Source organism: Mobula birostris, chromosome 15 (genome assembly GCF_030028105.1).
Source record: "Mobula birostris isolate sMobBir1 chromosome 15, sMobBir1.hap1, whole genome shotgun sequence".
NCBI classification, from domain to species: Eukaryota; Metazoa; Chordata; class Chondrichthyes; order Myliobatiformes; family Myliobatidae; genus Mobula; species Mobula birostris.
In genome coordinates, this window is record NC_092384.1 from 60,803,904 (window position 1) to 60,821,730 (window position 17,827).

At 38.1% G+C, this 17,827-nt stretch overlaps 1 protein-coding gene across 2 annotated transcripts in view; it reads left to right on the forward strand.

Annotated features, from left to right (window-relative positions):
• The window catches only part of usp10 (ubiquitin specific peptidase 10), a 77,274-nt gene that overhangs the window by 42,237 nt on the left and 17,210 nt on the right, over positions 1-17,827 (forward strand). For both annotated transcript variants that reach the window (XM_072279890.1, XM_072279891.1), the window contains exons 6-12: positions 3,665-3,774; positions 3,913-3,968; positions 4,099-4,202; positions 8,433-8,532; positions 10,778-10,955; positions 13,211-13,376; positions 14,648-14,792. In XM_072279890.1, the coding sequence (XP_072135991.1) occupies positions 3,665-3,774; positions 3,913-3,968; positions 4,099-4,202; positions 8,433-8,532; positions 10,778-10,955; positions 13,211-13,376; positions 14,648-14,792 (859 nt within the window). The remainder of the gene's footprint in view (positions 1-3,664; positions 3,775-3,912; positions 3,969-4,098; positions 4,203-8,432; positions 8,533-10,777; positions 10,956-13,210; positions 13,377-14,647; positions 14,793-17,827) is intronic.

The window sequence follows — 17,827 nt, forward strand, 5'->3', positions numbered from 1 at the left end:
TGTTTTGGATTGGGTGCTGTGTAATGAACCTGAGGCGATTAGGGAGCTGGAGGTAATGGAACCCCTTAGAAGTAGTGATCATAATATGATTGAGTTCAGTTTCAAATTTGAAAAGGAGAAGCCGGTATCAGGTGTATCAGTGGAACAAAGGAAATTACGGTGGTATGAGAGAGGAACTGGCCCAAGTCGATTGGAAAAGTAAGCTAGATGGAGGGATGGTAGAGCAGAATTGGATGAAATTCCTACAAGAAATGAGGAAAGTGCAGGAAAAATATATTCCAAGAAAAAAGAAAATCATAAGTGGAAAAATGGCACAAATGTGGCTAACGAGAGAGGTTAAGGCTAAAATAAAAGCAAAAGAGACAGCGTACAAGGAAGCAAAAGTTAGTGGGAAAACTGAGGACTGGATGACAAGATAGGCCCAAGCCGGCATGGTTTCATGAAGGGAAGATCCTGCTTACCAACCTATTGGAATTTTTTGAGGTAATCTCAAATAAGATTGACAAGGGAGAGGCTGTGGATGTTGTGTATTTGGATTTTCAAAAGGTCTTCGATAAGGTGCTGCACAAGAGGCTGCTTAATAAGATGGGAGCCCATGGAATTACAGGAAAGATATTGGATTGGGTGGCGCATTGGCTGAAAGCAAAAGGTGGGAATAAAGGGATCCTATTCTGGTTGGTTGCCGGTTACTGTTGGTGTTCCGCAGGGGTTGGTGTTGGGGCTGCTTCTTTTTACAATGTACTAGACAACGGGGTGACCTGTTGGGGCACCCTTTGAGAGAAGGGTAGTGCAGTCTGATGTGACCAGAATGAACATTAAATTTTCCTGAATGCTATTGCTATCACTTTGCTTTGGAAACTGAAGTAGAAAACCTCGGTTTATTAAAGAAGAGCGAAGCGTAGCAAAGTAAATATTGCTGCTCCTCCTTTAACGAAGGACACTTTTGATGTCATCATTTCTGGTTTATCTGCCAGCCTTGTGCCTCTTGTTGTCATTCTGGAAATGTGCAGTTCTTTCATCCCCCGTCTCTTCATCTCTTCTGCTGTTTGTTCTTTGTCTCTGATTCTGGAGGCGTGCATGCCTCTCCTCTCTCTTCTGTCATCTTTTTTTGTGCTGACTGTTTGATCCTGGAGTCTTGTAGCCCTGGCCTCATCCAATTCTTGTTCTCTGCCTTTCCTTGCCGCTTCCCGACGAGGTTTGGCGTCATCTCTTGACCATAATGTCCCCCTTCCCTTTCCACGTGGCAGAATTAGGCTGACTTTTTTTTTTACCCTAATGCTGGATAGAAGATACAAAGCAGTAACACCAAAGGTTGTTGATTATTCTTGATGTGGTTGGCGCTCTCCTAAATGGACGTGATATAGTCACCGCTGTCCTTTGACTGCAGCAAAGGGTTTTATGGGTGTCTCGTAGTATGTCATTACAATAAGATTTAATTATCTCTTATTGATGGGTGGCAGTTAGATCTGTCCCAATCCTACATGTGCTGATGGTGATTAGCAGAATGTGACCCCTTGAAATAGAGCTGCCCTTCCCTTTTGCTCCAGTAGGTGTCACTGCTGAGGCTGGCTGTGCGCATGCATCGGGCTGTCGTGTCCTGATTTCCATGATGGCCAATCGGGTCTCAGGTGAAAGCCAGCCTGTTGATTTTGGCAAATGAGCAATTTTATACGAATATATAACCCTGAGCTTTGCCTGCATTTTGTAAGTTAGCGCATTTTAATTCGATTTAGCCAAAAAAAGTGCTGTCGTAATGCACCGTTTGCGCTAATTGGAAGTCACAAACAGACAGACAGAGCATGAGAGTTTTAGTAGTATATAGATAATGATTTAGATTATGGGTTAAATGGTTTTGTGGCTAAGTTTGTGGGTGACACCAAGATAGGTGGAGGAGCAGGAAATGTTGAAGAAATGGAAAGGTTGCAGAGAGACTTGCTCAGTTTAGGAGAGTGGGCAAAGAAATGGCAGATGAGGTACAATGTTGAGAAATGTACGGTTGTACATTTTGGAAGAAGAAATAATCGGGCAGATTATTATTTAGATGGGGAGAAAGTTCAAAAATCGGAAGTGCAAAAGGACTTGGGGGTCCTCGTGCAGAATACCCTAAAGGTTAACCACCAGGTTGGATCGGCAGTAAGGAAAGCGAATGCTATGTTGGCATTCATTTCAAGAGGAATAGTGTATAAGAGTAAGGAGGTGTTGATGAGGCTCTATGGGGCACTGGTGAGACCTCATTTTGAATACTGTGTGCAGTTTTGGGCCCCCTATCTTAGAAGGGATGTACTGATGTTGGAGAGAGTTCAGAGAAGATTTATGAGGATGGTTCCTGTAATGCAGGGGCTAAAATATGAGGAGCATTTGTCGGCTCTTGGACTGTATTCATTAGAGTATAGAAGAATGAGTGGGGATCGCATAGAAAGATTTTGAATATTGAAAGGGTTGGACAGAGTAGATGTGAAAAGGCTGATTCCCTTGGTGGGTGAGTCCAGGATAAGAGGCCACAGTCTTAGAATTAGAGGGTACCCATTTAAAACAGAGATAAGGAGAAATTTTTTTTAGCCAGAGGGTTGTGAATCAATGGAATTGGTTCATTGAGGGTATTTAAGGAAGAGATTGATAGGTATCAAGGGATATGGGGGGAAAGCCGGAAATTGGAACTAAATGGGAGAATAGTATAGTTCATGGTGGAGTGGCGGAGCAGACTCGATGGGCCGAATGGCCTACTTCTGCTCCTTTGTCTTGTGAGCATATAACATTTCTTTAGTTTTAAGTAAGCGCAGAAAATGCTGGAAGTCCTCAATGGATGAAACGTTTATGGATGATGATGCACTCAGGCCTGTGTTGTTTTGTTGTGAGATGGCCAAATTCAAGACTTCGCAAATTTTAAGCCTTTGTGAAAACAACAGTGAAAAGCAAAGAAAAAAAGGTTTAATGAGACAGGTTGTAGTGATCCAAATGATAAAAAGATTTGATGGTGGAAACTGAAAGGAAACAAGAATAAAGCAAAGATGCTCAAGAAGAGATGAAAATAGTCAAGAGAATCATTACCAATGGCTGATGTGTGTATATTTTTTTAAAAAAGTGAGCACTTTGGTGTAAAATTGTTCAGCTCCAGTCCAGAGGGCTGTAAAGTAACTACATGATAATTAAGTGATTAAAATCCTTGAACTTGCTTTGGAAGATAGTAGGCAGACAAAGATTGAGATTTGCATTGAGAGTGGGTATTAAAACAGAAGGTGATCACAAGCTCTAGATCATGATTCTGGATGTGGCAGGGTGATTCACAAAGTTCCAAATAATCTGTTTAATTTCCTGCATTAGGATTGTATCATTAGCATGAAAGAATTCCAAATAATTCTAATTTTTTACCAAGAAGTGCATTACATCACAATGAAAAGGAGAGGGATGTTGGTGATTGAAAAGCAGCCCAGGATGTGGAGGAAGGAAATAACACCTCTGAGTGATGAGAAATCTTCAGCTGAAGTAAAGGGAAGATCAGTTGAAAGATGGTTAGGAAACTGTGTGGTCTAGCAGTGAGGAAAGGAATAGTCAACGGAATCGTATTGCAACAAGCATTTCCATTATATTGTCTTTATTGATGAGTTGCCAATATTTTGCATCATTTCCATTAAGATCAAAATTCCCTTAACAAATGTATCTATAGACTCTGCAAGCTTTGGTTGCATGTCCACCCATGTATCACCTGATGAAGTCAATTCCAATGTTTAGTGAGACACAGCGACCTCGCAGTTCTACACCAATGATTGACAGCTTGTAAGTATTATATGTAATATTGTATGTATTTTTACGTCTGAAATGTTTTGATTTGCACATTAACATAGACATGTCAAGTTGTGTTCTGTTTCTCTTAAACACTTTACTGCAATTTGTTCTCTTTTATCAATTAAATAGTGTTCGACTGATGAATGAGTTCAGTACAATGCCGATACCCTCCAAGACAAAACCAGGTGAGTAATTTGTATCTTTGTGCTCAGAAAATTGACAGTGAACTCCATTTTATAAAGCAGTCGTCTGGTGTATTTCTGGAATGTGCTGTTGTAAAATAATTGATTAATCACAATCTTTCATTATCATAAGGTACTGGTGATAAAAGTGTTAAAGATATTCGCACTGGAGTTCCTTTCGAACCAACCTACATATATAGACTTCTGACAGTTATCAAGTCAAGCTTATCTGAAAAGGTAAATCTAGGATAATGTTGGCACTTAAGCAATTTGTATTTTTTTATTTGTTTCTCCCCCCCCCCAATGGTGTTTTGGAGATTCCATAGTATTGACTGTTACCAAGTCCTTTTTGAACCACCGCTATTATTTTGTCGCAGCATGTATACCCAATGCTGCAATGAAATTCTGTAAACATGTTAATTTGAATGTTTTGAGTCCCTTGTGCTCATTAACAATCCAAATTGGCTTTGACATTTTTTATAATTCATAATAATAAAATCCTTTGTAAAACAGTGTCAAAATGGAATATAAAGTGGAAAAGTTATTGGTGACGCAGTGCATGGTGCCATAAATTGGGATGTGAGTTTATGCCCATGACTTGTCCTCTTCTCTCTCCTCCCCCCACACCTCTGAATTGTTTCGATCTCTCTCGTACCAAAGTGGGAGGTGCTGAAGAGAGGCCGTGCCCTTCCTCACAGAGGAGAGTTGTCACCGAGCCATGCTCTTCCTGTGATGCTGAAAGGTATTTTTTAATAATCATTAGTTGTTTTTGACTGTCTCTGTCTGCAACTGAGTTTTTAAATTTTTTTCCCCACCCCAAGTCTCTAACATAACAATCACTTTTCCTGATTGAGGAGTGCTGGAGACCTGCTCCCAATCAATTCTGCTATTGCTGGTGCATAGTCAGCGTTAGGCGGATGAGAGTGATGGCCTCTAAGCTTCCCACCTTTTCAGAGGAAAGGTATTGTGACCTCTCTCATATTAGAGCTAACATTGGGGATTCCTCCAACTCTCCTCACCGTTCCCCCCCACCTCTCCAAGATCATGGATATCATTTTTCATTTTCACAATGCACTAAATGAAATTCTGAGACTGTGCTGCCATGTGCAAATTATTTTTCTCTGCAAAAGGCAAATGTGATGCTCTCAGTTCATCTACAAACATTTTAATTAAAGTTGTTGATACATTGGTAGTTTTTCAAGATGTTTCTCATAGAGCTGCTTTTGTCGTGAGTAGTTTGCTGTCCATTACTGAACAAATGTGATTGAAGGTACAAACTGAAGTGGTAAGCACCTGGTGTGAGCACAGATTAAATTTGTGATGTACAGCAAACCAATACTGCACATGACTTACAGGGTGTCTTTCTAAAGAGTGAAGGGTTATTTGTATTAAACCGGTATTCCAACTGTAAGTATGGAGATTCTAACATGAGAAGTTTGCAAATAAGACTGGCAAAGCTGAGTTCCTTCAGTATGACTATCTGAGCTTGCGTTTAGTGTTGGCTTTGAAGTTTTTCCTATTTGATGATTTTTAGTTTATTTTTCAAACTCATAGAGTTCAAGGTAAATTTAACAATTGTTTTATATTTTAATCACCTGCCTGGTCATCTGCATGCTGTTGATCAGTCGTGTTTTCAGGACTGTTGGTAAAATTAGTCTTCTGCCCATGAGTTAAGACCATGAAGTTAGTCTCTCCCTAATTAGTACAGGGCTTAATTATGTACGGGGGGGGGGCAGGGAGAGGGGAGGGTTGCTCTGAACTTTGGAGGGGTACGGTGCCTGGAAACACTCCTGATCTCGTAGGGTTCCTGTCAACCCATGGTGTAGCTCCTAAAGTAAAAAGAACAGTAACAGTTTGTCACTACTGAGTTGCATCCTTCGGATTTGAGAAGCCATGAGTTGCGGGGGTTATTAGGGTAAAGGTTGATGTGAATACAAGGAAGAATCTGCAATGCTCCTCCCTTTCACCATCACAGCAATATATTTGATGCTTCCAGAACTGTGAATTTGGAATTGTAAGAGCTATTTGTATAAATATTACTTCAAAGGGGAGGGTCTTAATGGCATCCACTTTTTGTTTGCTATCTGCTGGATGTCAGTAAGCTTATCCTTCGAAGATGATGAGGACTTGAGCTAACTTCCTTTGAATGTAGGGGATGTGAGGTTTTAGGCTTTGGTCGGACCACACAGGATAGGTCTTAAACAGTGAATGGTAGGGTACTGAAGGGTGTGGTCAAACAAAGGGAATGCAGGTCCATAATTTGTTGAAATTGGTGTCACAGGGTCATAAAGAAAACTTTTGGCATATTGGACTTCATAAATCAATGTATTGTACAGGAGATGGGATGTTATGTTGAGGTTGTATGAGACAGTGAAGGCTAATTTTGAGTATTGTGTGCAGTTTTGCTCACCTACCTATAGGAAAGATGTAAACATGGTTGAAAGAGTACAGAGAAAATTCACAAGTATGTTGCTGGGTCTGGAGGACCTGAATTGTGAAGAAAGATTGAAGAAGTAGGACTGCATTTTTTAGAACGTAGAAGATTGAGAGATTTGATAGAGGTGTACAAAATTATAGGGGTAAGTAGGGTAAATGCAAGCAGCCTTTTTCCACTGAGATTAGGTGGGACTACAACTAGAGATTATGGGTTAAGGATGAAAAGTGAGAAGTTTAAGGAGAACATCAGGGGAAATATCTTCACATAGAGGGATGTGGGAGTGTTGAGTGAGCTGCTAGTGCAAGAAGTTTAGGTAGGTGCATGGAGGGGTGTGGAGGAATATGCAGATCAATGAGAGTAAGCAGTTTAAGTAATTTGGCATTGATAGATGGGTCAAAGGGCCTGTTTTTGTGCTGTACTTTTTTATGACCATGACTGTATTGAAGATCTTATAATATTAACCCTATTTGAATTTAAGAGAAAAAAATGCTGTCTTATTTTCATTTTGTGTTTCAATGTAACTTAGTTTTTATATTAGTTAAACTTAGATTTACTATTTCAGTTTGAGTCTTCACAATCAGAGTTTGAAAGTTGCTGGAAATTTTCTGTATTACAACTTTTGTAAAAGTTTACATACAACAAGAAACAGCATTACAGAATGCTTACTACCCATGCTTGAAGTACAGGTATATCTTTCATTTTTCTAAATCTGAAATTTGAAAGACATCATATGTAGTTTGTAGTATATGTGAGTTTGATTCCAATGTTTAAGAGAAGTTTGGATAGGTACATGGATAGTAAGGGATGTTGGGGGGAGCTCTGGTACTGGTGCAGGGTCAGTGGGAGAAGGCAGTTTAAATGGATTTGACATGGACTAGGTGCATCAATGGACCTGTTTCTGTGTTGTATTTCTCTGTGCCTATGTAGAAGTGGCATTTGGATTGATTTGGAATCCTTTGATGTTAGTAACTTTTTGGCGAACATAGCACTTCCAAGTGATTTATCTTGTACACAGATATTTCAGGCTTCAGATTCTTGTGCAGTGCTAGCTATTATTTCAAGAGTTTGCTGCCATGGTATCTACAGACTTAACCATTATAGCCTGCATTTTGAACACAATACATCTGAAAGGATACCTTTCATACTTTCAAGAAATTTCCCTGTCATTTGTTTTCATTAATTTGCAAAATAGATTTGATCTCTACCTGATATTTCAGGTTCTTTATGATGCATGCATTTATATAATGCTTTCCATGTCCTTGAAGATCGCAAAGTACTGCACAGAATGTGAAGTGTTTTTAAATGGCAGCAGCAAATTTCCACAAATTGAGAAACAGTAGTGTAAATGATCTTGTTTTGGCTCTGAGAAATGTTTAACTAAATATTAATGGAGATTGCATACCATTTTGTTGTCTGGTTCTGAAAGATGCAACATCCCCCTTAACCTTACTTTGGAAGTGAACTTGAGCTCATGAGTAGCGTTGTTCTGATCTTAATTTTGGTGCTTTAGCAGACTGACCCTGGGCTGAATGTTTTTAAAATGTTTACAGATTTTTTTTTACCGATATATTTAGAACATCCAATTAATTGGCATCATTATTTTGTTGTTACAGTTAGGCTTAAAAAGCCGAGATATATGTACTCAATAGATAACAGCCTGACTTCTAAATTAAGTCATAAGTCTAAACAATCACTTGAATTTATTTGAGTTACTTCCTTAACTATTAAGAGGTGATGCAAGAAGACCAGGAGATTCTACTGAATCCCTGCCTGTTTCAGTACCATATGTATACAGAAGATGTTCAGACACAATAGGGAATAGAGCTTTCTTAAGCAGCTTTTTGCTGAAAATTGCTCATTTATTTCATCTGTTTTGAGACTTTGCCTGTAAACTGGCTGCTGCATTTATCTATAAGTGGTTACTGCAGATAATGAAATAATTGGATTAAATATTTTTCCTGCTTATGTTTCCTGCTGAAACTTTCATGGTTTTTAAAAATATTTTTGCTTTTGGTTCTTATCTTATTCAGGGCCGACAAGAAGATGCAGAAGAATATTTGGGCTTTATTCTAAATGGTCTTCATGAAGAAATGTTGGCACTGAAGAAATTGATTACTCCACAGAATGAAAGTAAGCAATTCTTGATGTTTTGTCCTATTAACCTCATCCCTGAAGCAGGAACATGTCAATGTAATTATTCCCAATACATGGTTAGTTTGTAACACCATCAGGCAGAAAGCCTTTGGATCCGCACATTCTAATCTGGTGATTGTATTTTAGTTAAATCCATTAATCTAAATTTCAAACTATATTTTGTGCTAGGCTCTTTAAAGTAAGTTGTATAATAAGTTTGGTGACTAATTCATCTGACCCTAGAATAGTATTAAGATCAATCAGAAAATTTAGACATCCTATTAAATGAAAGTATATATTGTACTGTAGCAAAATTAAATGGTATGAAGTACTTGTATCATGCACTATTTGTATGTTTTATATCGTATAATTCAGGCTAATGTTCTGCCTGGATCAAATTTGTCCAGTTAATTTTTAAATGTGTGTTTCCATCAACTCTATATTTTTCTGTGTTCTGGTTTACCAGGCAAAATATAATTTTGCTCTGCATGCCAATTGAAGGTTGAATTCTCATATTTTGTTATCTCATTAGGAGGCAGCCATTCAGACAATCAAGCCTATGCTGTCTCACAGATATCCCTTCCATTCCATCCCCACACTTCCCTATAACCTGTACTTTCACACAAGGCCAGTCATAATCCCCTGATGTTCTTATCTGCTAGCTGCAGTAGAGGCAAATTAGCACACCTCGACCTGACAACCAGCACATCCTTAGGATATGGTTGGAAGCTGCTGCTCCTCAGAAAAACCCACATTTTCATAGGAATAATAGTGCTCTCTCTGCAGTTTGCACAAGAGGTCAGGATCATGCCCAAGTCACTAGAACTGTGAGACAGTTGATTACCCGAAGCACCTCGGTGTTTCTCTTTAGATTATTTTTAAGCCTGTTGGTTTTAATATATATTTGGTTAACTTTATTGTTCGGTTTGCAACTGGAGGATAATTAACATTTATTTTAATCTTTAATTTATTGTCAGTTTCAAAATATTGCTTGAGATTTACTTCATGTAAGATAGAAGATTGAATAAGCTCAACATAACTGGCACCTTAAAGTGATGTTGTCCTCTCAAGCTATTTCACTTATATTATTTACTTTTAAATGCTAGCAATTATCTGTTTAAAAAATCTATCCCTTTTTGACCAAGCCAGGTGCAGTGTTTTTTGGTGATGATGGCTGTTGGTAGAATGGAACTTGTTTTATGCCCATATAATGGGTTAAAACAAAGCAGAAGTACTCTGAAAACATGTGCAAAGGCAAGTTACAAAATAGAACAGCCTTCAGTACCAAAAAGTAACCTCTTAAATGAGAGAAAGCTTGAAGCTTGTAGGTGGTAGCCCAGCTGCTGTTAGGATGAACTGTTCAGTTTGAGGATCAGAAAGTTGAAATTGAATATAAAGTTGTACGATTGTTATGGGTATGGAATAATTTAGAAAGAAAATGCTTGACTGTGGAATAAAAAATTTGAGGTTGAAATACTAAATAGTGTATGTAAGAACATGAGTGATAGATGAGTTGCATTGGACTTAATGGAGTAAGGACAAGGATAGCTAAGTTTATGGACGAATGAATCATAAGCTGACCAGTCAAGTCAGGGTGCGGAGGTGCTGGTGGGGAAGGCATTGATGAGGGAATAGGTTATCCAAGGCAGTGATAGATTGTGCGTGGAACTGTGCCAGTGTTGTAAACATACTTTTGGCCTGTTCATGTATTTTTAAACCTTGATTAATAGGATTGAAACCTTAATGAAATGCTTACATTGCAGCAACAGATTGTACATTTGACTTTTGATTAAACAAGTAGACTGTTCAGTCCTTAACATTTATGAAAATTTCAAGTTAGTTTTTGAAAATTGTGTGGTTATGGCAGGTACAGAAAGGTAGGGTCAGCTATCAGCCATGACCTTATTGAATGTTAATGTAGATGTAGGCTGTGAATGGCCTCAAAACACATATGCATCAAATATGTCGATTTTGGTTGAAGGTTTTTTATGTGGAATCATGATAGAAAAGTGCCACTTTTTCAGATTTCATATCCAGTAACATTTTTATTATGATTAATAGTAATTAAACATCTGACTTGAGTGCAACTAAATAGTATAATGTACAAATGTGTATATAAAAATAATTGTGCATCTGAATGTCTGTGACGAGTGCAACCTTGGACTAGATATTTCCTTAGACTCTGCATAGGTGGAAAAACTGGCAAAGCTTATCTTTAAGTATTTTATTTAAAAATGTATAGAAAATACAGTTTCAAATGGACCTGAATCACAGCAAGGTGCTGAAGAAGATCAGGAGGAGCAAGGTGAAGGTAGTGAAGATGAATGGGAGCAAGTAGGTCCCAGAAATAAAACATCTGTCACACGTCAAGCCGACTTCATTCGGACTCCCATCACTGATGTATTTGGAGGGCACATAAGGTAATTAATTTTCATTGTGTTTTTTTTTATTATTGACAAAACTGTATAATTTTATTGAGCACATATGAAACTTCTGTTTTTCATGCACCCTCGGAGTGCAGACACTTGAATAAGCATTAGTGGATTTTTATGTTGTGACACTTGATTTGCTTTGCTTGGAGAGTTTGTATTTAAAAACATTTATTTTATGGGGCTCACTTACTGCTGCTCTCACCATTTTATATTGCTGAAACTAATCCAGTTTAGTACATCACTGCCAACTATTGAATGAAAAGGCTAGTATGCAAACTTAGGAGTTTATTATTCTTTGACTAAGTGTTTGCCAAAATAAAGAGTGCAGTACACATTGGTCAGCGCTGAGGTTCCAGAAATGGGTTATGAAAAATGCTTCGTGTACTCAATTGCTGTAATAGGTGAAAAGAAAAGCTGACCACATTTGCTTCAGTACAGACCAATTTTTGAGCTATTCACAATGGATATCACCTCATTTGAGAAATGATGAATCATGAATTGAGAAATAGATCAATTTCTATCAATAATTTTAAATCTGCTTCTCTTTTTGTCATTTGAAAATATTTTAAAGGGGGTAATGTGTTGGTAGCAAAAGGAACCTTAGTTCTTCTTTTAAAATTGGATTTGCACATACTGATTCATTTCAGAAAATGGATTTCAAATTTATTGAATTACTATCATATTTCCTGCAGTATGGGTTGGTGAATAAAATTTGATGTTGCTTAATTGTGACTTCCACAAGCTTCTCACAATAAGTTGCTGGAATTTTGTTCCATTCCTCCAGGCAGAACTGGTGTAACTGAGTCAGGTGTGTAGGCCTCCTTGCTCACACATGCTTTTTCAGTGCTACCCAGAACGTTTGACCCAAGTTAAACAACTTAAAGACAATGCTACCAAATACTAACAAAGTGTATGTAAACTTCTGACCCACTGGGAAAGCAATGAAAGAAATAAAAGCTGAAATAAATCATTCTGTCTATTATCCTGACATTTCACAGTCTTAAAATAAAGTAGTGATCCTAACTGACCTAAGACAGGGTATGTTTTCTAGGATTAAATGTCAAGAATTGTGAAAAACTGTGTTTAAATGTATTTGGCTAAGGTGTATGTAAACTTCTGACTTCAACTGTATACAGATATTCAAGTCTTTGAATCTGTCCCTCAGTATCCAGGAATGTAGAATGGGTTATTGGCCGAAGGATGTGATTCTCTGAGCAGAACTTTTGAGCTGTTTCTAAGTTCTCAGAAGTATGAATGTTTTCGTGTTCGTTCAAAGGATATTTGTAGAGGTGACTGAACTGAATTTTAGCCTATCATATCTGAATTCAATCTTGGGTGAATTCATAATGTTTAGTCTGAATTTATTCTTAGTATTGATGTTATGCTTTGATGCAGTAGATTTTGCTAGACTATTTGAATACCTTTCAGAGTTGCCCACTTGTATATGGAACTGGAGTCAAGTATAATTACTGTTTAACAACTAAGAATGGCCACTTTCTTTTCTGAAAAAGTTGGTAGCAGCACAGTACCTTCATCATCAGCATTTCTTTTACTAGACATCTGAGATTTTTTTCTGTCTGTTTGAATAATTTGTTTCAATTCCCTGATTGCTGTGGTGTCGGATTCTTTATACCTCTGAATTATTGTGCTCGGTCTCTATTCCTGTAAATTGACACTGTCACTGTTCCCAACTCCAATGTGGACATGCTGAATGAAGGCACATCCACCACCTTCTGCTTTTATCTATCCATTTCTCACTAGGGTATAGCCAGTAACAGATTCTGTTTTTGCCACTGCATAAATATATAGAAATGTACTAAGGATGCTTCAGAAGAATTAGATATATTTTAGTCAAAATTGGTTAGAAAGAAAGAAATATTGAATTTGCTCTTTGAACCTAATATAGGATTAAAATGTATTCTCAGATGGAGACATCTGCTGATTTGTGAGAAATAGGATTGAACTGGAGCTAATTTGGAAATCTTTCTAAGAACTGGCACTGTTTTTGTATTGCATGATTCTGTGTTAGTCATCCACTTTATCCTTAAAAGTATCTGGTTTGTCAATCAGCAACTGAAAATGAGTGATTGTTATAGGCCATAATTAGCTGGAATGATAAGAATGCAGTTCCACAAATGAGTTATTCACTTTTTCCAATTAAACAAATATTTAGCATTATTCCAAATCTGCTACTAGGTATTTAAGGCATTCAAAAATACCTCTGCTGTTTATATTTTCCTTAGGTCCGTCGTTTACCAGCAAAGCTCCAAGGAATCTGCCACCCTCCAGCTATTCTTCTCACTGCAGCTTGATATACAGTCTGAGAAGATTCGTACAGTTCAGGATGCTCTGGAAAGTTTGGTGGCCAGGGAGTCTGTTCAGGGATACACCACTAAAACCAAGCAAGAAGTATGTGCCAGTAAATAAAATGGATTTCAAATACAATTAGAAATTATTTGTTAATTACATTTTTATTTAAAGTAAGTTTTATTGTGTATGCTAACAGCAGAGCATTAAAACAATGTACTTCTGAATTCCAAGCGTTAAATTTTAAAATATTAGAATTTGTTTTACTTGTATGTGTGCGCAAACATGCGCGCACACACACACTCTTCAATTATGTGTATGTAAGTGCGTTCTTCAGCAGTATACCTGGTTGCAAATTGCCAGCATTTAAAAAAAAATTAACCTACACATTTAGTCACTTTAATATCAAACCATTTAAAACACAATAGGGAACTGCCTGCATATTATTGTGAGCATAGAAACATCAACAGTTTTGTGTAGGCCATTTTGGTTTTTTTAAATTCCTTCTTGTGACATGAAGGTTCAGTGTTGATTGCCAGCAGCGACAAAGGTTTTCTGATAAGTTTTCAAATCAGAAAGGTGTATGACTTTCAGGGAGATCTGCAGATATATAACCATTTGCAATGAATACAGGTATGGACGTGGGAAGATAGAGTACGCAAGTGTAGATAAAAGGTAAAGCTCGTGTAGAATGGAAGTGCATGCAGAATTGAGTATGGATGCTAAGTGAAGCAACTGACTAGGTATTTTTCTTCCATATCCTGGTTTGATAGCCATCTTTTCCCCTATGTCCACTTCCCCTAATTTGTAACACATCTCCCTGTGCTGCATAGAGGAAAAGCAACTTGCTATGCAAGATGCCAATGTGCTGGGTCATCCATCATTTTCGATTTGTACTGAATGCTTTTGGCCTTTTTTGTCAGCAGTGGAGCGTAGAACAACAGGAATATGAGTTCTGGTGTCAGGTTTCTGACTGATTTGATGCTGTTGGGAATTGTGGAAAAAGCAACATTGTTGATTTGTTGTCTTGTTCTTTCCCTTTTATTGAGAGGGTTCATTTCAGTTACGCATACCTTACAGGGAGAGTGAAAGTACCTTTTCAGTTGCAAACATTATCAAGCTGTAGACATGACTTCTATTTGTATGTTCTCTATTTTGCACCAGTTTGGAAAAATGTGTTGGTGGTTTGACGGTGGAGTGGCATCATTTCACAGAATACCATAGTTTAAAGTAGATTTGATAGTAAGGAATGTAAATTGATCCAATTCCCCAATGACTGTACAGTATTGTATTTTGTGAATTTTAATTCAGTCATACTCATTCCTAATTTGCTTATGGAGCTGATGTAATTTGATTTCCATTTGATTTTTCAGGTTGAGATATGTCGTCGTGTTACCTTGGAAGAATTGCCCCCTGTCCTTGTCCTGCATCTGAAGCGCTTCGTTTATGAAAAGACTGGGGGTTGCCAGAAACCGATCAAGAATATTGATTACCCAATTGATCTTGAAATAAGTAAAGGTAACTGTAGTGTTAGCATACAATAAACGTAAAAAGTTGATTCCCTGTTCTGCCTTTGAACACTGAAATTTTAGTATGTGGAGGAAGGTCCCCAAACATTTGCCAGTTTTCTTTTGGGCTTCATCAAAGCAGCAGTTTTGTGCAACAGAGAATCCAATGTTCCCTCTAATTTTTTTTTTACAGCTACATGGACCAACCATTGCTCTGAGCTGAAAATTTTTTCATAGGCTGAAAACTGCGCAGTACCTTAATGAAACATTATAGAAAAGAAAATTCCAACTGTGCGGCAACAAAGGCTATGTATGCAGAAGCATTTTGGTTGCTGTGCGGCTGCACACATGAGCAGCTTGGAGGGAACAGTGGAATACACAGGTTTTAACATTCTGTTAATTTAACACTGAACTAATGCCTCATCATGGTAGCTGGAGGTGACCACTGACTAAACTTTTTATTTCACAAAGTGCTTGATTTCTGTTATGACATTACATTAGATTGCATTGTCAGATTAAACTTGCAGTTATTAAATAAACACGGTTCAATACAGAGCCAGAAAAGAGAATTCAGTCTAGCTTCATCATAAGAGTCAGCTCCTTTCAGTGTCCCAGTCACGTATTACACTCTTGATTCTCACTTGAAAGTTACTGATTTTTCTGAAATGTGAACTCTGATTGCTGCACTTCCTTTGCTGATGCCTGTTTAAATAATGTAGATGGGAGACCCTTGGGAGGTAAGGAAAACAACATAACTACAATGAATATAAGAATTAGACTAAATTGTTTCAATAAAGATGATCTAAATGTCACCTCAAATCACTTAAAATACAGCAAATTTACTGTCTGACAGCCAGTTCAGCACATAAGACAAAACTTTTTGGAGGTGTGTTGGGAGCAGTCAGTGGAGTTTGATTATGTTGTGCAGATGGAAAATCAATGTAACTATATAATGGTAGCCTCTAATGATCGAGAAACACTTAGACCTAGAAACTCTCGCATCTGCATAGTACCTTGGCTTTAGAAAGTATTCTAAAATCAATTTGGACTCTGTAGGCTCTTACAAAAGAGTCATTATCTATTGGTGGAGAGTTAAATTTTGGCTAGGATATGGAGAGACTCCAGCTTGATCAATATTTAAAATATACTTTAATTTAAGCTCTTAATTTTGTAAATTTTGCCCTGGAGCAGTTGCATTTTTGTAAGTCATGGTATTGAGCTACTTAAGTTGGTGCTGCTTTCGGGCAAGTGGAGAGTATACCATTACATTTCTTTAGAATTGGTGGCAAGGGTTTGAGGCAACTGGGGGACAAGTCACTTGATTCAGGGTGCTTGGGTTTAATAAATTTCTTTTCATTAGTGACTACCTTGTGTTGCTGTTGAGTATTTGACTGTAGTAATGCCAACGAATATCAAGAGAAGATGGTTAAACTGTCTTTTTGGAGATGGTCATCGGTCACCACTTTTGTTACTTGCCGCTAATTCAGCTCATGCCTGATAGTTGTCTTGGTCCTGCTGTATGCAGGTATGGAGTGCTTCACTTGTTGAGAAATTGTGAATAGAATTGTGGAGTCATCAATGAACATCCCTCCTCTGACCTTATGATGGAATAAACGTCATTGACGAGAAAGTCAAAAATGGTTAGGCCAAGAGCACTGCACTGCAGTGATGTCATGAGGCTCTCAACAATCTCAATCATCATTTCTGAGGAAGGGTCTCGGCCCGAAACGTCGACTGTACCTCTTCCTATAGATGCTGCCTGGCCTGCTGCGTTCCACCAGCATTTTGTATGTGCATCTTAATTTCTGTCGGAATAACTTAAACCATTGAAGGGTTCCTCTGGACATCTGTTGATTTCAGTTTATACTAAACAGATCGAAGCCCTGCAGCTTTATCGCATTTAGGCATGAATAGTCTTTGGCAGTTAAGCAAATAATGTCCAGAAGCTCTAAGAATATCCCCACAACCCCATCTGTTCAACAACAGGAAGAATATTCTTGGAGGTGTCACCTCCTGTTAGACGTTTAATTTCCCATGCACTTACAACCAGGACTGCAAAGTTTTGATATGATCATTTTGTTGTGAAATCTCTTGGTCTTGCCTACTGCATGTGTTTAGCGTGCATTGCAGCTATGCTAGGCTGATAGCTCATCATTTATAGGTATGCTTGCTATTGCCCCTGGCATGCCCATTTGAACTGCTAGGCCTGTTAATGGTGGTAGAATGAGAGATGGGTCCCAAGATTGCAGATTGTGGTGGTAGTCATTACTGTTCTGCTAATGGGTAATGTGTCATTGATGTCCATTGAACATGGTGGTGACTGTCTGGACTGTGAAGATGAATTATTGTTTCTACAAGGACAGTGCAAAGTCACTTCTAGCGAAGTCTTCATGGGCAGAGACATCTGCCACAGGTGGGTTAATGAGGAGAAATTAAAGTACATTTATTCCTTACATTGGTTTGCTTATTTTTGCCACAGACTCAGTCTGGTAGCTCTGTCCTGCAAGGTTTGGCAGGCTTGACTGTTGATGATGCTACCAACCCACTCTTGGTGAAGTTGAAGTCCCTCAACTGGTGTATATTGCCCTTTTCCTACTTCCGGCATGCTTTCCAGGTGTTTATCCACGAAGGCACTGTTTCGTAACAGGAGGAGGATGGTATATAGATAATCAGGAAGAGATTTCCTCACTTGTATTTGTCCTAAAGCCATGAGACTTTATGACCTCTGTCATCAATGTTGAGGACTCCATGAACTATTCCTTCATGTTTGTATGTTAGGCTTTTTCCCTCTGGTATGTCTGACCAGATGTACTCGGGTGTTGACGGGGAATTCTGCTGAATTGTCTGTGTGACTACATTTGACTTGTCATACTAGCCTTAATAAACCCCAGTCCCCAAACGTCTGTGAGGATGATTTAAGAATCAGCTGTTGGAGTGGTTCTGAAGTCACAAATAGGCCAAAGCATATAACAACATGAATGAATGGAAAGGGTGTTTTTTTACTGGTAATGTGATGATTACAATTGAAGTAAATTTTTTTAAAAA